The sequence below is a fragment of the Centropristis striata genome, chromosome 20 (genome assembly GCF_030273125.1).
Source record: "Centropristis striata isolate RG_2023a ecotype Rhode Island chromosome 20, C.striata_1.0, whole genome shotgun sequence".
In the NCBI taxonomy this organism is placed as follows: domain Eukaryota; kingdom Metazoa; phylum Chordata; class Actinopteri; order Perciformes; family Serranidae; genus Centropristis; species Centropristis striata.
In genome coordinates, this window is record NC_081536.1 from 28,133,129 (window position 1) to 28,159,795 (window position 26,667).

The window sequence follows — 26,667 nt, forward strand, 5'->3', positions numbered from 1 at the left end:
GCAAACAATTATATAATATATAATATGATTGCAAACAGATGTTTCATAATATTTTTGATCCAAGTTGAGTCAAACTTATCAGGTAAATATATCATAAAAAAATAAATAATAGACCTCAGGGCTTGCAGATGTGCTGTTGGTGTACAGCATTTGTGTGTGTGTGTGTGTGTGTGTGTGTGTGTGTGTGTGTGTGTGTGTGCATGTTAGGCGCCAAGGCGGCCGGGTGTTATGGCTAGCAGGGGTAATGCCAGCATCAGCTGAACGATGGGCAGAGCTCTGTGTTTCCTCTGCAATCTCTCCTTCCATCACACAGCAATCAGACCAGCCTGATAGCACTCTATCTGCTGCTGCATCTCCATGTCCTCCCTGTCCTCTCTCAGTCCTCTCCATGTCCTCTCTCAGTCCTCTCCATGTCCTCCCTCAGTCCTCTCTCAGTCCTCCCCTGTCCTCTCTCAGTCCTCTCTCTGTCCTCTCTCAGTCCTCTCCCTGTCCTCTCTCAGTCCTCTCTCAGTCCTCTCCCTGTCCTCTCTCAGTCCTCTCCCTGTCCTCTCTCAGTCCTCTCCCTGTCCTCTCTCAGTCCTCTCCCTGTCCTCTCTCAGTCCTCTCTCAGTCCTCTCTCAGTCCTCTCCCTGTCCTCTCTCAGTCCTCTCTCAGTCCTCCCCTGTCCTCTCTCAGTCCTCTCCATGTCCTCTCTCAGTCCTCTCTCAGTCCTCTCCCTGTCCTCCCTGTCCTCTCTCAGTCCTCTCCTGTCCTCCCTGTCCTCTCTCAGTCCTCCCCTGTCCTCTCCCTGTCCTCCCTGTCCTCTCTCAGTCCTCTCCTGTCCTCCCTGTCCTCTCCCTGTCTTCCCCCTGTCCTGTCCCAGTCCTCCCCCTTGTCCTCCTCCTATCCTCCCCTGTCCTCTCCCCGTCTTCTCCCGTCTTCCATGAGCACTTTCTCCCTCTGTCATTCCTTCTTCTTTCCTCTTTCACTAATTGACCTCTTCCTCTTCTCCTTAACAAATATGTCTTCCCCACCTCCATCCCTCCTCCTTGTGAGAGAATGACTGTAGGTTGAAGATTACTAGGAATTTTCATCTTTTTTTTAGTTCATGCACATAATAATAAAAAAAACTGCTCACAACGATGTTTGAAGATAACTCAGAGTAAAGGAGATTCCCTGAAAGTTTTTTTGTTAAATGTGTGTCTTCAGCTGCCACCCTCACACAATGGCAGATATCACAAAATCTCGGAACATGAAACTGAAACTATATGCATAACTAGATACCACTGGGGATCAGTAAGAAAACATGATTTGTGTTTGTGTTCTGAGGGCGCTGACCCTTTACAACAAACTAAACTTTGTATTTGGGAAAAACTGTTGCAAAACACATAAAATTCCTTTTTTAGTATGATCACAAAATCTGTACAGCAGATATCAAAATATCAATATAAATGTTACAATGCAATTAATTCTCCTAAGCAACAACTTAAAATAATAACTTCTTAGCTATTTTTTCATACGTTAAACTTTTATTCAATCATTTTTAACCTTTAAGCTGCAATTTCTGCAAAAAAAAAAGTGCTTTGTAAATTAATTAGAGTAATTTATTTATTAATTCTATCTATGTTTATTCGGTCCATTCATTTTGTGTAATTTCCTGCATTTTTTTTTTAATCATAAAGCACTTTGTTGCATCTCTTTTATATAAGGTGACACACAAATTAAGTTGATGATCATTATTATGTTTTTCTGATTGATGACAGTTTATAAATCAAGAGAAATAGGAAGCAGTGGCTACAGTTGTTTGAAGTGTTGTACTGGCAAACCATTCAGAGTAGTTTATAAAAAGACAATAAATTGGCTATCAGAAGTTACATAAGAGGAGAATAATAGTAGGATAAAATGTCAGTGGGCCATGTAAAGATTTACAGATAAGCTTAAGCTCCCATATTAATCAAAACACTTTCCTGTTACCCTGGCAGCTTGTCATTACAATCGCTTGTTCATGTTTTGTTTTTTATTGCTCAATGTCTCAAACACCTGTTTTAAATTACAGATCAGTATCAGATACGCTTTCATAACAAAAACATGGACAAACAAAAGGATGTATGAAATTAAACACCACAGATGCTGCACATCATGTAATTATACAGCGAATGTCTCATTATGAGCTGATAAAAATAAAGGACCAATCTGACTGTTAACGAAGCGTGAGGAGGTTAAATCGTGTTGTATAAAACTATTTTATACAAGCTGCCATGGTTGTTTAATGTGGAGGCTCTCTGATCTCCCGTCGAGACAGCGGAGGAATTCCAGAACAATAGGTCTGTTTCTTTATCGAGCTTCCTCAGCTTCTAATTTTAAATAAGACGGGAGGAAGGACCGCAAAGAAAGGCTCTGACAAATACCTTCCCACTTTACTGGACAATTAGTCATACATACCAACACACGAACACATTCATGCATTGTTTACTTTGTGGAAGAAATTTAAATGCACCAGTCTGCAGTTTGCATGCGTGTGTGTGTGTGTGTGCAGTGGCGGTTCTACACAGGGGCCTCCAGGGGCCACTGCCCCTGTGAAGAAGCCTTTGGCCCCTGCTGTGGCCCCTGTGTCAAATTAATAATAAAATGATCAATTTATAATGATGAACGACGGAACAATTTTAACCTATTTTTTGTTCAAACAATATCTCATTGTGCATAAAAGGAACCCAGAATGTGTACATTGTATAATAGTTTAATTGTGCAATAAAAGCTTGTGTATATATGTATATATTAAAAAAAGATCATTCTCACTATACTGCACTTTCAAAATAAAAATAAAGGTAATTGTGCACAAAAATGAGAAATTTAATTGTTGTGCAAAAATAATTATTATTGGTAAGTCTCATTGTTTCAATCAGTGTATTTGTATCTTCCAAATATACTTAAATGAGATTTTTAAATGAGCTAAAATAAAGGTTTTGAATGCCTAAATATAATCTTTTGCTTAGTTTTTTAATGTGCCCCTCTGATTAAACACTGGCCCCTGCTTACAGTAAAATTAGTCTAGAACCGCCACTGTGTGTGTGTGTGTGCACCATGTCCATACCTGTGGCGAGCACCTTGCGCGTTCGCAGGAAGCTGATCGCCAGCCTCATGATGGAGGCCTTGTCCAGGTGAGCGCTGACGCTGTGAGGTAACGGCAGCTGGTGAGCCAGCTCGTAGAACACCTCCGTCTCTTTGCTGCGTCTGCAGCGAGCCGCATCCCGAGACTTCTCCTTACGCCGCTCGGAGCTGCTCCTGCACACAGAACACAGACAGGAGGACGTCAAACCAAGGTTATAATAGTTTTTTGTTTTTTTTTAAACAATATTTTTATTAGTTTTCAAGTTTTACAATAAAATTCAAACAAACAAAAGTAAATAACATACATAAAGAATGCAGAGCAGAACCCAAACCTTCATACACACACCCATTCACACCAGGTAGATTTGCACGAAATTATATAGGCCTATGTATACATACACGCACACATACATACACATGTATGCATTGCACACGTATGCATATCTAAACAACATTTACATACATATATTCTTATAAACACAACCATATACATACTTATACATACATGTAAACATATACACATAATAATAATAATAATAAAGATAATTTAAATTTTATGACCCTATTTTCCAGATGCTATAATGTTCAGATATGGTTCCCACAATTGTACAAATTCCTTCAGTTTTCCTTTGGTAATGTAAGTCAGTCTTTCCAATCCGATGCACTCTGATAGTTCTTTTTTTCCATTGTTTTATAGAAGGAGCCTCCATGCTCTTCCAATTCAAGGCAATAGCTCTCCTGGCATGCAAAAGTCCAAAGTCCAACACTTTAGTCTGTTTCTTTGTGTGTTTAAAATCCTTGGGATAAATTCCCAGTATACAAAGTTTTGAAGGTTATAATAGTTTGGATTTTTCATCAGTTTTAGTTTTAATTTTGTTGTGATTTTTTGTTTTCAAATTCAGTTTGTTTTAGTCAAGTCAAAGTCAAGTCAAAGTTTATTTATAGAGCACATTTAAAAACAACCTCAGTTGACCAAAGTGCTGTACAGTTATTAAAATAGAATAAATCATAGACAAATAGGTATAAATAAAAACAATGAAAACAATAAAATACTAAAAACAGTAAAACCATAAAATAAAATAGAATAAAATAGTATTAAAAGCTCAATCCAAAACAGAGTTAGAGATAAAAAAAGACAAATAAAAGGGTAAAAAAGTAAAAAAGAAAGCCAAGGATTCTTGCCTAGCTGGGCAAGAGAATGCCACTGACTGAACGCCAAGGAGAATAAATAGGTTTTTGATAATGTTTTAATTAGTTTTTAGAGTGAGTTTGCTAGTTTTAATGAGTTTTTATTTTTTGGACAATGCTTAGTTTTAGTTTAGTTTTTATTAGTTTTAGTTTTTTGTAATGGGGTATAAACTGGGTGCGAGATTATAATAATAATAATAATAATAATGCATTTTATTTGATAGGGCGCCTTTCAAGGCACTCAAGGTCGCCATACAGCATGGATAAAACAATGCAGAACATCATACAATTTGTTAAATAAAGATGAAAATAAGATTAGAAATACATAAAACAAAATACAAGGTTCAATAAGGTCACAATAAATGTTTCCTTTATTTCCTTTGTCTGATCCATCTCAGCCCCAATAAGTTTATTAAGTCATAAAACCAGATAGATGAAATAGATTTCAAATCAACCAAAAAGGTTTGCGTATGAAAAAAGTTGACAAAGACGAAAACGAAGGACATTTTCAATATAATTTTAGTTAGTTTAGTAACCACAAAATACAGTTCCAGTTAGTTATCTTTTTTTTTTTTAAACTCTCATTTTTATTTTTATTTCAGTTGATGAAAATGTTTTTTTCAATTCTAGTTTTCGTTATTTCGTTAGTTTTCGTTAACTATAATAACCTTGCATCACACCTTCACTTTGTTTGGTCACACTGACAGCCAGTTGGTTTGTCAATATGTAAATATTATACATTTACCATAAATGTGATTCGTTAAGCACCACGAGTGACCTTCCACAGTTTTCAGGATAAATACACAGAGCAAGACCAGACTAATTTAATACCTATATATATATATATATGAAAAATAGCACATTAAAAGCGAACATATTTCCAAAAACACAGCTAAAAACAGATGTACGAAAGTGAGATATACAGAGAGATATGTTTCATAAGATATGTCAGCTTTTCCTTCACTTCCTGTCTGAAAAAGAAACACACAAACATGTTTGTTCTAATGTGATTCTGACCATAGTGCATTCACCAAACCATTAACCAAGTCTTAGCACTTAAACAGCTCTTGTGAGAAAAGAAGAGGATTAGGGCCAGGTATGAGAAAATAATTATGGGAGGAGGGAAAAAAAAGTTTATTATGCACATCAAAAAAAAAAAAAATTACGAGAATAAAGTTGAAATGCAATGTTGAGAAAAAATAGTCAAAATGTTGAAAATAAAGTAACTTTTTAGTTGGTGAAGTAGACTGTGAGCTACAAACGGATTTTCCTCAATGTGTCTAATATATGTCTAAGAACTCATATAAAATTACATAAAAGCAGATTCTCCCAAACAATAGTTGTAGCAGCTTTTACCAAGAATAGCTCATTAGTTAGCCTTTTAGTTCTACTACACCTTAAATATTGTGGTTATTGCTCATTTTATGACATTGTTCGGATAGAAAACAATGTTCCTCTGATGACTTATCAACACGGGAACAACCAATCCGTGTATATCTTTACAACGTTACCCAACTCAAAAGGTTCACTTTGTTCTCGACAATTCAGCTTTTTTGTCGAACTGCATAATGAAAGTAAATCTCCTCTTATCTATTTATTTTCTCCTACCTGGCCCCAATCGTCTTCCGTAGAATGTAACAAAAGTTTGAGTGGGGGTGAAGTTTTGAATCCAACCAATCAGTGCAGACATATTTGCATAAATGTAACTTCATTTTAAGCTAACACGGATGTGAAAACATGCTAATGTGCTGATTTTTCAGAGACTTTTAGATGGAGAGGAGCAAAGTAAAAACAGACTGCTGTTAAGACTGCTGTGTTCTGTCTTTGCAATGCGGCCTGGCACTGTAGTTAATCTTGTCTGTAGTGTGACTCTTCCAGACGAATCAGTTAACATGGTAAAAAATATAAAAATTGATAGGACAAAAAGTGAGGATATTGTTGCAAATTTTAAGGACACAATTCTCCATTGTTAGCTGATTAAGGTGTGAGCTCCCTTGGGTTTTTTTGACAGCATTCACACTTCTTCCATGTGTAACTTGAAATGCACCAGCGAAAAACTTAATTTCCCAAGCAACCACAATAAAACTCACTGAACAAATGTGAGATAAACAAGATGATAAAAACATTTTGGTTTAGCAAGTAACACAAATTATGAATAAAACACTTACGCGGTCGCTGATAGAATTATTATTCCCCAGACTTTCAGTTTTTCCTTTTTAATAAAAGTACATTCCTCAAAAAACTACAACCTGGATGCTTTAAATTCATCATGCTTTGAAAAACATGACATGTTTTCCTCGAAGTGCTGTTGAAATGAGGGACATCATTAAGATTCAAAGGTCTGGACCCAGTTCTGGCTTCTTTTTCGAAAATCACCACTTGGTATGTTCCCAGCTATAAAGAATAAAGGTTTTAACATTTATATTATAAATCTAATAGCATATTGTAAAGCTAAATGTGTGCTGTTTCAAAAAATAACAATAAGACATGCACAAAAAATGCTAGATAAAAAAAACTGTGGTTTTGCAAAAAATAAAAACAATAATAAAAAAAAGAATCCTGACATAGGATAATAAATGGCACTGCTGTGTGCAGTTTTGTGTTTTTGTTAACTTTGATTTGTATTGAGCAACACATAGTGAGCAAACATTAATTTGAACTTTGCAAACAGAAGAGGATGCTACGTGTTTGGAGCCACGGATCATGCAGGGCTTCAGATGCTCCACATGAGGACAACAGCTCTTAAGAGACGACAATTTATCTAGACCTACCTACCACTTAAAGAACCAGGTGATTATTTTCATTTCCTCAGGTCAATTTGGTTGTTATTTAAAGAACTTTTTGGCCAAAACAATAATGATAAAATGAACATTTACGAAAACAAGCAAACTGTAATCCCCATGTCTCTCTATAGCACAATGCTCTCTACAAACACTGAGACCTGATGCCCAAATCATGTCAGCAAGCAGAACTCTGGGTAACTTTCCAGAAGTATGGCTTATTTTTCTGGCTCTTTGCTCTGAGTTACGTTTTGATATCAATGCTCAGACAGACTGACAGTCCAGGAGTTCAGTCTCTGGTCCAACAAACCTTATTAGGACATCATCACATGGAGTTTGGCTTCACCTTAGTTCTGTCTGTAGCTTGCATTCACACTTTATCAATATTGTGTCTACACAGAGTATTTCTGTGTGTAACAGTGTTCAGACTTATGTGACAAGGCCATAACAAAAGCAAACCCTGAAGGAGCACGAGGCATAAGAAATAAAAACAGTGAATCGTCTCTATCATTGAGGCCTGCAGCGTCACACGCAGCACACTGTGCAGAGGCTGGAAATGCAGCCTGAAGCTTGCATGCATGGCAGCACCATTATACCATGTGGTCTGCTGCTAATACAGGCATGTCAGCACGGACAATGACCAGTATAAACTACATGAGATTAAAGTCTCGGAGAAATCAACAACTTGTCAAAGCAGTCACGGCTAATGTTGGTTTATGCTGCTAACTTAGTTACTAAAAAAAGAAGAAAAGACTCGTATAACCGCCAGACGTGTCAGGTCAAGTCAGTTCAACAGTAATTATATATCACTGACAGGTGAAAACTTTTCATGCTTCAAAGTTGACTTTTGCTAAATGTAGTTTTAAAGCCGCTAACATTTGACGCACCGTGGCCTTGTATTTCACTGCAAGAAATAACAGAAAAAGCAGAATAACAAAGTTAGAATGACATAAATCATAAAAATAAAGAAAAAAAAAATGAATGTCTCAGATGAGTCTTTAAAAAAAAAAAAAAAGATTAAATTATATATATACACCCACAGGTGCCCAGGTGTCATGGATGTTGTAAAAAATATATACATATTTCACATATTGTCATGTTTCCATCCTGTCCTGTCTTGTCCTCTCCTCTCTGCTCTGTGTAAACAGATTTTCATCGTTCGTCTCAGCAGAATCAATCATGTCTTCACAGTGTCTCTGAGGAGCAGAATTTAATGTTTTTAACAGGATCTGGTTCTTTATTTTTGGACACATTTTAAATGAAACATGTACAATAAAGTGATTCTGACAGAAATATCACTATTTTACGCTTCATTTTGGTTACTTTTTCTAACAGAAAGTTTTGTAACCTATGATCCATTCAAGGGCTGTTGGAAAGTTCAAATTTTAAAGACAATGCCTGTTTTTACAGTTTCTTCTTTCTATAAATAGTGTATTTTTGGCGATTACTTAAAGAAAATATACGCTCATACGGGGGTCAAGCTGGGAGCTGCGGAATAAAAGCCACAGGAAAAAAAATCATAACTAAAAGGGAAAATTTGGCCTAGAGAGGGTTTTTAACATAACATGCACAATCTCTTGAAGATATATTAAATGTCATTTGTGCTGTTTCCACATTTAATATCCAAGGCCATCAGAAGTCACTAAGAGGCCGTTTTTCTGTCATCAAGACATAAAACCAAAGACGTGTTAACAGAGTTACAGCTGAAGCCTAAACAGGCCCTGCAAGCAGGATTAATGAGTGTGCATAACACATTTAAATGAACAGCATTTTTCACAGACCCAAAGGGGGCATGTTGTGTAAAAACCTTATCAGTTTAAGGTTAAAACATCCCCCTGAACAAAGAGCTTTTCAACTCCTGATCTGTCTGCAGGCTCTGTGGTGACGCTAACTTCAGAAACCACAACAGATGAGGTGGAGCTCCGCTCTGCTGAACTTAAGATACCCCCCAACCCCCTCTGTGGTGACACCAGACACTTTATCAGAGTGGATCATGTCTGTGCCAAACCTGCAACATGCAGGAGCAGCAAAAACACTACAAACGTTCAAACATGACGCAAAATAAAACATTAAATGGAGCCGATGTGCAAACAGAAGCACATGCAGACACGCTGTAGGTCAACACTGTGGCTGCGACTCAAAACCCACAAAGATAAGAGAAGAATTAAATGCCAAAACAAATGACTGATGAAAGACTGAGCAGCGCAGGTTTACACACATGGGTTCATTTCAGTCTCAGCCACTGAACAAGAACTTTTTTCATCCCATCCAACAATTATTCTCATTTCTTTCTTTAGTATTTGAGTCAAAAAGAGTCACAGAAGGCAAAAAAACTGACTTGTTCGGTTCTCTCTTGCTCCACTTTAAAGTCTAAAACACCTGGACTTTATAATCCCACTAATTTACTACATGATAAATTCTAATTTGAGAATTATTAGTGTAATTATTTACCACAACAGGTGTATATGCATGATTGCATTCTGATAAATGGTTGGGTGAATGTAACACAAAGCTGCCTTTTAACATCTTATTAACCCTTTGATGCACAACATGGGTCTGAAGTGACCTGACTGAGTTTTTATTTTCTATATCTTTGCAATAAATTAATTTCATCATTCAGTATTCCAGGTTTTCCTCAATCAACTTGTTTTTGATCATCATACATCCTGATTTTTTGTTTTCATTTTTTACTTTTTGAATAAAAACCTTTTTTGTATCACTACGCTTCTAATGCACAACATGGGTCAAAAATTTCATTATGGGGTGTTGTGTGTATAATTTTAAGGAAAAATGAATTTAATCAATTTTGGAATAAGGCTGAAACATAAAAAAATGTTGAAAAAGTGAAGTGCTGTGAATACCTTCCAGATACACTGTATGTGTGACAAAATGATACATAAACATGTTAAATATATTAAATATATGAGTTCGGAAAGTAACTATTTGAAAGAAATTACTATTATTATAGTATTAGGTAATTTAATTTTTAATCAAATTTGGGTGAATGAGTCATTTTTGACCCATGTGTGTATTAGAAGGGTTGTCCATATGTTGTGCATCAAAGGGTTAAATACAACGATTTTCAATAGTGTTGAAAATATATATTTAATAAATTAAGACATACAAAGTTATCTGTAGTTGGGTTTTTTTTAGTTTTATTAGCAGACAGCCCTTTACTGTAATATAATAAGTTATAAAATCCTAAAGCAACTTTTTAAAATTAAATCAAACTTAAAAAAACACACTTGTTTCCTTCATCTAAAGAAAGTCTGTTTAATAATTATTTTCTAAAACCAAGAAAAGTGGATTTATTTTAGAAAACTTGAAACACTAAAATGACTTGATGAATGATGAGGAGAGGATATGTGTGTTTTAGTATTATTGTAGCGGTTCTGTGCCGCAGTGCCAGCTCATAAATCCAATCACTGACAGGACATTTTTACAGGGAAACCAGATGGTAATATACAAAAAAAAAACAGGTGAAAACCATCTGCTTTACATCAACAAAAGCAGTTTTGGCAGTTAGAAAATAGAAATTTTAAAATCACAGTTTCCCCTCCGGCTATGATTTAGAGCCGACAGAAACACAGTCAAACATGCAAACGCACATTAAGGAGAGGATGGAGTACAATTAACAGGAAAGGCAGAGCACAGAAGCACCATTATCTTATCTCATCGAGGGTATCGGCGCATCAGTGCGTCTCCCTGCTCGTCTCTCTGAGCTTTAAACTCATTAACCTCCACTGACCAGCAGTGAAACCCTAATTACTGATGAGCCAGCAGACAGACTCAATCAAGTCAACTGGAACGGTTAACTTCAACTGGCTCCTGAGTGTATGCGTGATTGTGTGTGATTGTGTGTGTGTGTGTGTGTGTGTGTGTGGCACTCTTTGATTGTCTGGGGCCATTGTTGTTGCAGGTCCCAGCAGACTATTTCAGGATATGAAACAATGGAAGTCACAGCGCTTCATCAGGGCACTGAGCCTTCTGATGTACTCTACGACCCTTCATTCACATTCTCTCGCGCACACACACACACACACACACACACAAACACACACACACACACACACACACAAACACACACACACACACACACACACACACACACACACACACACGGGTCAGAGGTATCCAAGCATTTACTCACGTACGAGACTGGTCTCCCCTCAAAAACGTCAATATAGGTTTGTACATGCAGCAAAAAACTACTAATATTTACTAGGGCCGGGACTCGATTAAAAAAAATAATCTAATTAATTCAAGGCTTGGTAAGTAATTAATCGAAATTAATCGCATTTTAATCGCACATAAATATTTGACCTGACAACAGTGAGGAGTAATTTTTTCCACTTGGATTTTTAGTATACCATTGAATAATGACTGAATACATAAGCTTAAGCAACAAAAATATTGTTTATTTTTGTTCAAGTCCAACAGACCAGTGCAATTTTTGCCATTAAGTGTAGCAATAGCATATTTAGAAATATAGTACATTTCATAAATTCAGGTAGCCTATAGGTAGGTAGACCTTCTGTAAACTAGAATACTTTGGTTTTTTAAGTAAAACACAATCCACGCTAGCTGCCACACTAGCCGCTAGCTGCTATATGTTTTGCATTGAGGTGATACTTGAGGCTGGATGTGCTGCGGTGATATGTAAATTCCTTGTTGCATAGCAACACAGCCATGCTCTTATCGACGCTTCCATCCGTTGGTTTTTAGTAACTAAATGTCCCATCATCCACGGGGCCAACCAAAGCGTCTCATCAGCTTCTTCCTTCATGTTCACTGTGGTTTGTTGTTGTCTGAACTCATGGACGCTAGTCGGTGCTCCAGTATAATCGGTCCTCCTGAAACTCATCCAGTGAGAAACGTTCCGTGGTGCAAAAATAAGTGTGATTACAATGCGTACATTTTTTTAATGCGTTCATTTTTGTGTTATTAATTAATCTTCATTAACGCATTAAAGTCCCGGCCCTAATATTTACATTTTAGACTGTTATTAGTAGTAAAGATTGATGGCAATGTGGAGTTTAAACGGTGGACCTTCCCAGGAGAAAACAACTTACATTTTTTACGTAACTTCCGTGGCTCACGTCAACCTCACAACTACTTCACTTCCGGCATCTTTTAAGCCTTTCATACCGATTCATCAAGAAACTTTAGCCCTAAACCTAGGTCAGTGATTTTGTAGCCTAAATTCACAGAAACTGCAGTGAACAGTGAAACGTACGTGTATGTGTACTGATGTGTGTGCTATTTTCAGCAAGCATCATTTAGGTTGGAGACCTTGTTGCAAGTACTGTGTGTAGAGTGCTGATGAAGTGCTAATTTATTTAAAATTTTCTTCTAAATGGGGCCATTATTAGAACATCAAATTGTCTTGAAGAAGATTTTTTACTAGAGATTGAGACCATAGTGTTGTCCTAAAAAAAATTCTGAGGTAATAAATCAAGTGAGAAGTTTTCTCATTTTGCATTGAAATGAATGGACAGAAATGTTTTTGCAGCCAAATTTAGCGTCCCCTGCTGGAATTTTCAGTAGAATGCAGCTTAAGGCACTTCCTGGTTTGCCCCTTGCTCAGACCTGGAGGTTGCCGCCTGTGCCAAATTAGCAACAGCGGCTGCAGTGAACAGTGGTTCAATGACTGTGGAACCAAGTGGGAGGTGTGTGTTAGACGTCACGCGTGACTTTCATAGTGGTCCCATTTCCAACAGTCCCACCAATTTTCCTCCTCTGTGACTACCTTTGGATGCGGAAAATTGATGGGATCACTTGATCCCGGCACCCCGCTTTGGCTGCGTTCATAGTGTAGGCGAGACGTTACAGAGCCGTTAATGTCCCGGCATGAAACGGCACTATGAAAGGGGCTACTATGTTGAACACTATTATAGGGCAACTAGTAAAAAATCACTAGTAAAAAATCTTCTTCAACACAATTCGATGTCAATAGTTCTAATAATGCCCCATTTAGAAGAAAATAGAAGATAAATAATCGTATGATTTGGAGCGTTGCTACCTTTGATTGACAGGTCACTAACAAGGCGAGCCGTCATCAGGAGAGAAGCAGAGCAATGTGTATCCATGGCAACGTGTCAATAAAGTTATATATAACGTTAGATATAAAAAAGGACTTTTACCGGTTTGGTGTCATAACTTTGACCCTTTCACTGTATTTTCACTTAATGACTTAATTAAAAATGTCTTGTTCAGCGTTTGGTTGGACTAACAGACACTCTAAATAGTTGCTGTTCAGTTCCCTGAGGTAAGTAAAATACATTTTGTTTTTGTTTCTTGGTTGAAAAGGTCAAAATTAAGGCTCAGCAAAGTAAGGTGTATGTGCAGGAGTTTGTGCAGACATGTCTGTCCTGAACCTGATCATATGCTGGCTTCCAAAATTGACACAAAGTCACCAAAACTCTCTAAAAGTAGAACTGATGCTGGAGCCTCACGTAGCAGCCAGCCACCCACAGTAAACCTGCTTAGACCCGCCTTTGTTTAGCTTCCCCACTCTTATATTGTGTCTGTTTTCCCTTATTGTGACGCAGTATGTGACGTCCGGTAGAAAAGGTGCAGTATAAAAAAAAACTTCCCTGCAGCAGCATTCGTCTCTAGATGCCGCTCAGACACAGTCTGGCTGCAGAGGGTACTGAGTTCATGCAATTAAGCCATGTGGAAAATACGGCAACTATTACTGCTCCAGTCAGTCACTCGAGAGTTGGACACTTATCAAACATCCCAAAATCACTTGAAGGGCTTTTGTCGGACAGATGTATTTGCCTTTTTAGGGCTGGTTTTAAAACTGTCTCTTTAGCCAACAGAGACTCAGGTGAAGGATCAGTTCAGAGTCTCATTATCATCACTGCTATAAGACACTTTGATCAGCCGACTGCTGTATGAGCTGATGCCTTTGTGTTGTCAGTATTAAGGTCACTAGCACATTTTTTTGGCTGTTTGCTGATGCTAATGAGGGATTATTGGACAAAGAACCCTGGTAAATTTATTTAATCAAGGGGTTTCTTTCCTTTTCATTATACTGGGACAAAAAAGTCCTTATATTATAGGGAAAGAGAGGATAATGTTGTAATATTAAGCAAGAGGTAATACTAATAGGAGAAACTATTGGGAAATAAAATTTAAATATGTTGTCTTGAGAATTTTTAATTTTTCCAGAAAAAGGCTGAGTTATACTTTTTTTTTTTTTACAACAACATTATTTGCATTAAACCCTCTGGCACCATTTGTGATGGCAGTGTGAAGAAAAAAATCTTATAAAGTGTATAAAATATTTATCTACTCATATATTAATTTCAGATATCTCAAGGTGTGATTTCTGTCAAATGTCTTTAACTTTCATTTTTAAATCATCAAATTAAAAAGATCCTAACCTAAAAATGTGTAGTTTTGTTCTGGAATTTGTTTAAAAATATATTTTTGATCGACTTTTTTAACTCTCAAATATAAGTTCACATGTTAAAACACATTTAACAAATTTTGACGATTTAACAGTGTGAAACCACATCCAAAAACCTTTAATTCAACGTACTTTGACTATTTTTTGTGTCCTTTTAAATCATCTAACTCAGAGATAGATTATGAAGGACTTGGTTAGTTTACTAATTGGACCTATGGAGTTAGTGTTGTACTTTTCGGATTATGTTTTGGTTTATAAACAATTATTCCTAATATTTGCTGTAATTCAAATGAAACTTTCTGCAGTAAACATTTCATCTTGCGTGCGAAGCTAATCTGTATGTGGTGCAGCTGTGATGTTGTTAACACATGCAAGGCCAACATTCATTCATAAACAGTACTGCCAATACTTCTCACGCAAGCTTTACAACCCGTTGTCCCATTTCAACTGCGGCCAATTTGAGATATGTGACAAGAGCATGTCTATCACAACAATGTCTTATGGTGATTTAAAAAGGTCACACACACACGCAAGCAGTGTATTCTCAGCAGCTACTGGCAGAAATCCTCTCGGACTGATCCTCTGCCCTTTAGCTACATATTAACACCTGAAGACAAATAAACAAGTGCGTGGTCAAACATCCCACAACCCCAGTTTGTGTCACACCTGACACGCAACTCATTGACCAAACATGTAATCAAAACGTGCACTGTGTGCATAGTGAGCTCACTGCTGATGAGTAATGTTGCTTCATTCACCAGAAGGTGACAACAAGGTCTGAAATTAGATTTGAGATTAGATTTGCAAGAATATGGTTTCCTAAAATAGAACACACATTAACCTTGGTCCCTTTAACACTATCAAACACGGGGAGAGCTGCCAGAATAAAAAACGTCACTTGAAACACAGCTCCGATTTCTGCTCCCGCCAGAAAAAGATGTTAAAGCGGAGATAACATTCTTTGTTCTGCTCTGATTCATTGGCACATCTCAATGCTGCTTTTAGACCTGTGAGAATAGTAACCTGAGCCAGGGAGATGCGGGTTGCCAGCTATTTTCATCATCCTGCACTCGTGCAAACATTGCATGTGTGACCCTAAAAGGATTTTCTGAGGTCAACATGCAGCCTGCCGGATGACTGTGTTGTGTTTGTGCTCATAATGCTGCATTTGGTTCTGTTATTGTAGCTTTCTCAGACATTAATGACAGGTGGATGGAAGGTAGCATTACGGCAGGATCCGTGATCAGATCCCCTCTGCTGGGGTTGGAGACTCTACATCACTCTAGACCGCCAAAATAAAAGTATTCGGGCTGTAGACAGCTCCACCAAAGAAATGTTTCCCCTCTAAACGTCTCTTATGCTCCATCATATAGTTCACTGCTCTATGAATTATATAATTATTATTAGAGCCAAACTTATATGGGATTTTTGAGACTGATGCCAATACTGATTTTAATAACTCATAAACTGGAATGAATATAGACCTGTTTATGTGGATTGTAGTCATACTTTATTTGATGAAAAGAAATTTAATAAAAATAAGAAAATAAAGAATAAATAAGATACAATAAATACACTCAAAAAAGCAAACTGGGTGTCTGTTACCTTATCCTTAGTCTAACATGTAGCTTCTACTAAATAAAATGATGTTTTGTGGTTGAACAGTAAAACATGTAGTTTTAGCATAAAATGCAACACTTTAACATTTACTAGAATACTTTATGTTAAAACAACTAATTAAAATTAAAATTAATTAAATAATTAAATTGCTGAATATAATATTCTGTTTTAAAATTATTTTTTTATTGAATAATTACTATTATGACCATTTTCATATGATAAAGGTAATCTTTTAGGCTAAACCACTTCAACCTAACTTTGTTTTGTAGGCTCAACACGTTAATTCATGTACTTCACTATTTTAAAAAGTAGTTGTATCTACCCTATTAAATAAAGTAACTCTTAATAATGTCAGTCACGTTTAAATGCCCCAAGAAAATTAAGTTAGTATGTTACAATTACCCTTACAAATCTAGTTGGACTGACCCCTGGTCATTAAATAACAGTAACGCAAATACATCATGTTGAGGTGGAAACTATTTCCATAATTTTATTTCGTTCTGGGAACAAGTTATTTTTTTGAGTGTAGCTAAATTAACATAATTACTGTCAATTGCTATATTTAAAAAAAGGAATTAAAAATGAATAGCTAACACCATGTCTAATCATGCTAAACAACATTTTCTGCATTATATATTGTGTAATGGGTCTAAGTATTATTATTGGTGTAGCACTATACCTTTAGAAAGGGAACCACTTGACTAAACTAGCAAACTGCATATAAAGTAGTTGAAATCAGCTCCACCTTGAGCAGCTGCAACATGCTACAAACACTTACTTTTAAGTATTTTTCCCCAAGAATGCTGATATAATTCTTATAAATGAGTATTTTTACATTGCTGCACTGCTTCTTTAAATGAAGTATTTGAACACTTCTTGCAACACTGATGGACAGATGGCCGGATAAACAGAAGGACACAGAGTCCGAGGGAGATGGACAGGTCGGACGTAGATAGCTCGCATTCTAAACTTCTGTGATAGAAGTGACACTGTCACTCTAAACCCCAGCAAGTCACAAGGCCACACACACACACACACACACACACACACACACATTCCTGTACTTCTATCTTTGTGAGGATCCTTCATTGACATACAGTAATACATTAGCCCCTTTCCTTAACCTTAACTTAACTTAACTAACTGTAAATGCCTCACCACAATTCCTATCCTTAACCTAACTTTCACCTTGAAACCAAGTTTTAACTCCTTAAACAAGCCTTTGACGAAGTGAGGACCGGCTGAAATGTCCTCACTTCCCCAAAATATCCTCACTCTGTCCATTAAAAACACATCTCGGGCCTCAGTTCTTAGGAAATACAAGGTCACACACACACACACACACACACAGTGTGACAGTCGTATTAAAATAGGTTTCCCGGGTGGAAGCTGATAGTGAGTGCTAAATAATTGCACTGCGTGCCGTTTCTTCATTCACACCTCAAAATAAAAAAGTGGCCACAACAAGAAGAGTCAACAGAGTGTGTTACCTGCTAAATACAACTAAAGTCAATAAGGATGCTTTGATTGATCATGTTAGCATACAACTCAATCAGTAAATCTTGGACCTTCTCAGGAAAAAGAGTTTGTGTTTACTTTATAGAAAATGGGCTGAAATATTTCCCAATTCCGTTGGAGATTTTTTCCCAACTATGCATGTAAATCACTTCAGAAGAGTTGTTTGTGTGGTGGAATTTCATTAACATTCTAAAAAATAATTAAAGCTGGGTTGTGAAAGAAAAAAATCACTATTTTATTTGGTATAGGTATTACATTTTTTGTTCAATTTAACCACAGTTGCCCACATTAAACACATGTTTAACCTGTACACTCTAACTACCATTCTGTGGTTTATCTTTAATTATAAGGTGTAACTGGATGATTTAGTAACAATCCATCATCATCATCATCACCAGCCAGCTGAAGAAGGTGTGACAGATCTGAACAATACAGCCAAGTCAGATTATTCTCCCTACAACAGCTTTAATTAGCTCCTGGGCAGAGCGCGCCGACTTTCCTTCTTCTGTTTCCCAGTGAAGATGGTGTGACAGCAACAGCTCTCAACACCTTCTCCACACAGCCTGCAGCTTTTTCAATCACTTCTCTTTCTCTCTCTGAGATTAACTTGTCAGTCAATACCTCCCACCCCCAGCCTGAGGGGATAGGACACAGACGATATGTTTGTGTTTGCATGTGAGTGAGTGTATGTTCCTCCCTGCAGCGCTGCACAACGCTTCTTCTGCTCCTGTCTGCATGTGAACAGTGTGTGATCAGGATTCATATGCACATTCTGCAAAAACAAACAGTTATTTGTTTTTACTTATGTCAATGTTTTCATCCTGAAATGCAGACCCTTTGACTACACTGTAAAAAAAAACATGTTTTTACCGTAAAAAATTTGCAGCTGTGGTTGCCAGAACTTTACTGTAATAAATACGGTGCAACTTTTTCTAATATTACGGTAAAAGGATATTAGTACTGTTGATTTCACTTTTAAGATTGCCATTTTATTCCATATTTTACTATAAAAAAACAAAAACGTTTTTCCATCAAAAGAATCGCTGTTCTGCCATATAATTAACAAGAAAATAATTTTAAAATGAAGAATAAATTAATGATTTTACCATGAAATATTACAGTATATTTATGCTAGAGATATGGTGTTTAGTACATTTAACAGTGAGAAAAAGTATTTTTACAAAAAATAAATGCAAAAATGATGGTTTGTATATATATTACAGTATATTTTCGCTACAAACACGGTGCGAGTGTATTTTAAAATGGAGTTATGTATTTAAAATAAATTTAAAAAAAATACTGTTTTGGCTGATATACATTTATGGTGTTTCATTGTTACTGAAACTGAATTAACCCATTCATCCTTTTATGGTCTTTTATTGTCATGGTTTAGCAGTTTTTCACTGTAAAATCTACAGACATTTAACAACTTTTTCCCTGTGTGCATAATATTTTTAGGACTTTTTTTTTTGCATGTCCTGATGAGGAATGATCCATATGGTTTGTCTTCCTGCTTCACATTTTAACAGGCTTAGTTTCAAATGAGATTTTCTTATTTTTGATCATTTTGCTAGAGCTGCATTTCAAACCTCAGTCTGCAAAATGAAACTATAGCTTCAAGCATCACAAGTACTGAGACATTTTATGGTGTTTAAGATATTTCTTAATCTAAGCCGGGAAACTTCTAAATTTGCACAAATGCTCTGAACAATTCAAACAAATCATATATTTTGTTCATTAATAAAAAAAATGACATGCTGTGCAGCTCTGTCCTTTTCCAGACTGAGACTGATCCAACACTCTCTCTCTTTACACTTCCGGTCTTTAATCTTGCAACTATTAGATTACATTCAGACTGAACTGTCAGTTTTTTCATGCGACATGCAGACACACATAAACACACAAACACAAAAAGAAACACACACACACAAACACACACAGACACACTGGCCTCACACATGAGCTCCTGGTGTCCTTGTGATTGTTGTGATAACAAGTCAAGAGGTGCTTATAGGAAACAGATCCTGTAACCAGAGCAGGTGTGTGTGTGTGTGTGTGTGTGTGTGTGTGTGTGTGTGTGTGTGTGTGTGAGCCAGAGAACAGGTACTGCAGGACAACAGGTCATGGACAATTTGCTCTACAAATGTTCTGAATCCCTTCCTTGTCGCTTCTATCACTCTCACCAACGAACAGATTAGCAGATTTCACTGATGTCGCCTGGTGCCCGAACACTTGACTTAACTATAAAAGTATTAAAGTATCAGGAACGCGGACACAGTAAGCCGAGCGTCACAGAGAAAGAGGCCTTCCAACAGCTCAGCTTCATTGACGTATGGAGAAATAGAAAAGTAAAAGGTTAGCAGGAGAAAAAAGTCTTGCACAAAATACACAAAAGGAGCTGAACTGTTGCCACTTGCTCCCATAACACGTTCCACTTCATTAAATTAAAAAGTATAGTTATAGTTATAATATAACTATTAGTTATAATAAGTATAAATATAGTTATTGAAGCCCAAGTATTAACGAGGCCAGGACAATTCTTTTTTGTTTTAAAACACCTGAAACTACACACACACACACACACACCCACACACACACACACACACACACACACCTTCCCTTGCTTACAGTGGGTCTTCCTGTAGTTGTGGCGCCTGGCCGAACACAAACACAGAGCAACAATACAGTACTGGCTAATCTGTGATCCTGAGGAACATAGAGTTCTGGAAACACAGCCAAACACACACGCACACACACACACACACACACACACACACACACACACACACATGGCTGAACAAACAGCTATCCCAGACAGGGGCCCCCGACTTCGGCTCAATCAGGGGAAGAACGATGCAGGAGATTGCTGATGATTTTGATAGTCCATGAAAGAGAGGCGCACACACACACACACACACACACACACACACACACACACTCTCTGGCACAAACAAACAAACCCGCCCACGCCACGCTGATGGTCGGGATAGACGGGCTGATTGAAAGAGGCACAGAGAGATAGAGAGAGAGCGCCAGGTGGTGTGAGGGGGTCAGCTGACCACAGTGGGACCCTCCATCAGAATACCAAATGAGCTGCTTGGCTCAAACTAAACTGGAAATTTGTAGTTTATCAAGGCTTTATGTTTATGTTCCTTGATTTTCTAGTAGCATTTCAAGTCAAGGTTCAAGTTGTCAGCATGCAGCATGAAATATAAATGCATAAAGAATGTTTTCTTCTCAATTATCTTAAACAGACAGTCTTGTATGTGTCAAAGATGGACAGAATAATTAGGATAAAGGATTTAGTTAAGTGTATAGTAAACTATTTTTCATTTCAAGTGCTCACATCACATTTCAAACACTCCTCACATCAAGGCTACAAAACTGAAAAGCATCTCTTCTGCTATGAAACCATTCATTCATTTATTCATTCATTCATCTTTAACCGCTTATCTGAACTCAGGTCGTGGCCAGCTGGAGCCGATCCCAGCTGACATTGGGCGACACCCTGGACAGGTCTGGACTATCACAGGACAGACACAGAGACAGACAACCACTCACGATCTCATTCACTCCTACAGGCAAATTACAGTCACCAGTTAAACCTAAAGTGCATGTTTTTGGTCTGTGGGAGGAAACCGGATGACCTGGAGAAAACCCACGCTGACATGGAGAGAACACGCAAACTCAACACAGAAGAGCTGCAAGCCGGAGTGGAACCGGAGTCTATCCACCACACCACCGTGTAGCCTGCTATCAAACTGAAAAAAGCCAAAATACATACACAGTATAATAAAAAAATTAGGGCCGGGACTTTAACGCGTTAATTAAGATTAATTAATTACACAAAAATGAACGCATTAAAAAAATTGACGCATTTATCTTTGCACCGCGGAACGTTTCTCACTGGATGAGTTCCAGGTGGACCGATTATGCTGGAGCACCAACTAGCGTTCATGAGTTCAGACAACAACAAACCACAGTGAACATGAAGGAAGAAGCTGATGAGACGCTTTGGTTGGCCCCGTGGATGATGGGACATATTGTTACAAAAAACCAACGGATGGAAGCATCGATAAGAGCATGGTTGTGTTGCTATGCAACAAGGAATTCACATATCACCGCAGCACATCCAGCCTCAAGTATCACCTCAATGCAAAACATATAGCAGCTAGCAGCTAGTGTGGTAGCTAGCGTGGATGGTGTTTTACTTAAAAAACCAAAGTATTATAGTTTACAGAAGGTCTACCTACCTATAGGCTACCTGAATGAAATGTACTATATTTCTAAATATGCTATTGCTACACTTGATGGCAAAAATTGCACTGGTCTGTTGGACTTGAACAAAAATAAACAATATTTTTGTTGCTTAAGCTTATGTATTCAGTCATTATTCAATGGTATACTAAAAATCCATGTGAAAAAAATTACTTCTCACTGTTCTCAGGTCAGATATTTATATGCGATTAAAATGTGATTAATTTTGATTAATTGATTACAAAGCCTCTAATTAATTAGATTCATTTTTTTAATCGAGTCCCGGTGCTTAAAAAAAAATCAAACTTGCGCATTAGGGGGAGTGTTCTACCTTGGCTTTGTGGCAACGTAAATGCTTCAGTAAGGTTATATCATGTTTTTCTTTTGCATCTTAAAGCTGTGAACATTAAACCGCATCACATCATCAAATGTGCCAAGTGAGCCGATCAGTCTCCGGTTGAACGTGTGTTAGTATCATGAATGTGTTTCCATTCTCATAGCTACATACGTTGGAGTCAAGCCAGCACACTGGATTCATCTTCTACACAACTCTCTCTCACCCTGTTGCATCTTCCAGCTCTGCTGTTTTATAAGTGTGACTGAGGCCCCGTTTACATGATGACGGTCTGAACAGAAGACGCAACACCACTTTTGCGTCCTCTGTTCAGACCGTCATCATGTAAACGTAGCCTCATTATTTATTCCGTGTTTAGACAAGCGTTTTCAGGAGGAAATCTGCGTGCATACGGCGACGCAAAAGTGTGTGAATTGGATTGGGTATGCATGCCAGGCGGCATCACTTAAAGTGATAAGAGCATCTTTGGGCATGTGGAAGTTTTCACGCCACGCATTTTCATCAGCTACTCCTTCCACAAAGTTCTCCACCATCCACTAGATCTCCCAGGTCTCGTCCAAAGCCGTCTGGCTCGCCTCCCACCAATCGGTGCATCCTAAATGTGATAGAGGTAATTCCAGATCCTTCTCTGTTCACTAATACTATCTGTACATATCCTGTACATTTGGTGGAAAGACTCCTGTAAGTTTATTAGAGCTGCCAGAGCAGCTTGAAGGTCCCACGCATGGAAATAATCCCATGTTTGTTTATTTCCCTGTACTGGAGCATGTACAGTATGTGACGTAAACGCGTACGTGACGTGAGCAGATCTGAGCAGAGTTTTGTGTCTTGGCAGTGTAGACGGACACGCTACGGCGGAGCGGATTACAGTTATACACTCTGGAGGGTTTCACATTTTAGCATTTTTAAGCCCCAAAAACGTCGTCACCATCTAAATGAAAGGAACTTCTAATAAAATATAAAAGGTTAAAAAATAATAAAAAGGTTTCTAGGTGGAACATACATCAATCTATATAGGTGTATTCTGCATGCAGCTGTATGCATTGAACTGCGTCTCCATGCTGAAAACAGTTTGGCATAAGGACATAAATTGTTTCAGCCCTATTGAAGGTTTTAAGATGCCTGACTTCTGCCTCCACACCGGTGTATTAGAGGTGAACTTTTTATCATTTTTTTCCCAGATAGTGTGGAAAACCTTATTGGCAGTGTTTCTTATTGGAAGTAAAAATAAACTTCTCTGGGGAAGACATACGTTTTAGTTGCAGGAGCTCTGCAGCACTGCATCAGCAACAGAAGGACAATTTGTGTGTGACTTCCAGAGGTAAAAGCACATTTTCTTTTAAAAAATGTCTAAAAAGATGTGATGACTGAGGTGAAAGAGAGAAGGAGAAAGCTATACTTCATTAGTTTGCATGTCCTGAAATGTTAAACTGAAAACAGTAAGCTGTAGAAAAGGATTACAGAGACTTAAAGAGGAAGGAATGCAAGCTTTGTACAGTTTTTCACTATGTCACTGAAGCTTCTCACAGCAGCTTACAGTCTGCAATGCAAGGAAAAAAAGAAAACCCTGTGACCCTGAATGTAAGGAACACTTCTTTTTGCATATGATAACTAATATATCTATGCAAGAGAAATTAAAATAAAAGTGAAGTGCACCATTTTCTGGTTGTTTACTCAGATGGACTATCTCCTGTATCTCGGGACATCTTTTTTTAAGTGTTCATAACATGTTTTTCAGGCAGCAAAAAGCCACAGCTGCAGGTAGAAAACAAGCTCTGATACAGCGATACGTCCTGCGGAGGGTGTCTGGCTTTTAGCCGCTCTCAGCGCTGCTGTGTTTTCTCTGCTTGTTATTCACTTTGGAAAGCGAGTTTTGTCAAAAATGGCTGAAAATTAAGCTGGAGGAGAAAGCTTTTAACACACAGGTGGAAAAACACAGTCTGACTGTCTCTAGACTTCCGTTCCAGAGACGAATTGTACACGACCAAGAACTTTCGTGCTGTTAATATTCCTCATGAACGTGATAAATACTAAATGTATTTAGGAAATTAAACCTCTGAAGTCCAGGAGATTTTGGTTCAAATTTGTCAACTTCCTATACATTCATTTCTGTCTCTGTTTAGCATCTTTCAGTCTGTCCTTACATCACATGCATGGCTCCTTTTTCTCCCCACAAACTTGGCTATCAGTCAGATTTTTCATTTTATTTTTATTAACAAAGTATAAAGCTGCCAGGAACCCAAAATACAAACAAAAGACACTGGTGTCTATGGAAATTTACTTTTTTTTTAAAAAACTATTTATACACACAAAAACAACAGAAAAAAACAACAAATAATGGTCGTTTTTGAGGGAAGACCAATATTTTTATAGTACAGATACTAGGCTGGAATTAACAATATTCTCTTAATGAGTACATTAATTCAGGGCAGTCTGTGGCCTAGAGGTTAGGTACTGACAGGTCTAGGACTGAAGTGCCCTTGAGCAAGGCACCTATCCCGGGCACAGTAATGTGCTGCCCACTGCTCACTTGTGTGTAAAAAGGATGGGTTAAATGCAGAGGTTGAATTTCCCCATTGTGGGATTAATGGGGAATTTCCCCATTGTGGGGCGGCTGTGGCTCAGTTGGTAGAGTTGGTTGGTCCCCAACCGAAGGGTTGGTGGTTCGATCCCTGACCGTCGCAGCGTACATGTCGAAGTATCCTTGAGCAAGATACTGAACCCCAAATTGCTCCCGATGCTGTGTTCATCGGTGTGTGAATGAATCCCCAATGGTGGCAGGTGGGACTGTTTAGGGTAGTCTCTGCCACCAGTATGAATGTGTGTGTGAACGGGTGAATGCGCGCAGTCTGTAGTGTAAAGCGCTTTGAGTGGTCGCAAAGCGACTAGAAAAGCGCTTTATAAGTGCAGGTCCAATAAAGTAATCTTCTTCTTCTTTATAAATAAAACAAAAATGGCTTTGCTACAAACAAATAAAAGAGATGAAATTCCAACTGGCAACACTTGAATTTATTTAACAGTTGTTAACTGACGCGATCATGAAGTGGAAGAATTGACTTGGCATCGGGGAGCCAGACTCTCAGGGTCATCCTGAAGGAGTCTGGGAGGACCTGGAGCTCATCCAGGTGACACACAGCGGATCAGGGAGCCATTCTGGTAGCAGAGGAAGAGGAAGACGGGGAGCTGGCGGACAGGAAATAGGAAATGGCAAGGAGACAGAGTTCTGAAGGAGGCGAGAGAGGGGAACGTATACAGTAGGCCTGGTTTAATGACCTCAAACATGGAAGCAAAAAGGGGGGCAAACAACATCACAGGGAGCTCAGCAGGGAGCCCAGCAGAAACATGGGAGAGCTGATATGAGCAGAAAGACACAGAAGAAGACGGAAAGCGGGAGGGGGGAGTGGGCGGGTGAGAATGAGTGAGACAAAAACAACAATGGAAAGATGCAGAGAGAGGTTCCCCCCGCTGAGCAGGGGCCCGAGGGCCACGGGGGCCAAACGGATGACCAGGGGCCTCCGGACACCACAGGCCTTCAGGTGTTCACCAGCAGGTTCCATATTAAGATATACAGTTTTACAAATCTTTAGAATTTGTTTTTAGAATTTGTTTTGCATTCTATATCACTTTTTTAAACACTAATCTTAATTCAATTCAAGGTTTTTATTGCTAAAAGCCTAAAATATATTATCTCAATGTTCTCAATGCAAAAAAGTGCATTCATTTTATTAGGCTCATATATCTATATATCTATATCTATATCTATATCTACATATATATACATATATAAATATATATACACACATATCTATACATATATATACATATATACGTATATATATATATATATATATATATATATATATATGTGTGTGTGTATATATATACATATACACATATATATGTATATATATATACATACATATATACATATCACTAAAATATGAATTAATAATATATATGTATGTAATATATATATACATATAACTAAAAAATATGACTATATATATATATATATATATGTGTGTGTGTGTGTGTGTGTGTGTGTGTGTGTGTGTGTGTGTGTAATAATTTGTTTTATTTTTTTCATTATTGTTAAACCTGAGGAAAATGTAAAAAGATTTAGATGAGTGATTAGGAGCTTGTGTTTTGTCAGAATTTGTTATTTTCCCCAATATTTTTAAGCATTTTCAGAGTTGTAAATGTTGCAGGAGGACTTTACTTACTGCATGTAAATGAGCATTAGGTTAACGGGGACATATTACTGTCAGTGGTAATAAGTGTCTTCTGCAGCAGGAAACAAAACATTTTTGAAAGACCTCTGCCAAGCTTAATCATGTTTGCCGTGCTTCGTGAACTTAAAATCATAACGTGATAACAACAGGGATTCTACGTAGAAAACTTTTTTTTATCTAAAGATTGCTTTAATTGAGTGTTTACACCACACG

The 26,667-nt window shown here is 37.7% G+C and overlaps 1 protein-coding gene across 1 annotated transcript in view; it reads right to left on the reverse strand.

The window, feature by feature from the left end:
- Window positions 1–26,667, reverse strand: part of epas1b (endothelial PAS domain protein 1b) — a 66,425-nt gene that overhangs the window by 30,023 nt on the left and 9,735 nt on the right. Inside the window, exon 2 of the mRNA XM_059359325.1 lies at window positions 3,071–3,261. Coding sequence (XP_059215308.1) covers window positions 3,071–3,261 — 191 coding nt within the window. The remainder of the gene's footprint in view (window positions 1–3,070; window positions 3,262–26,667) is intronic.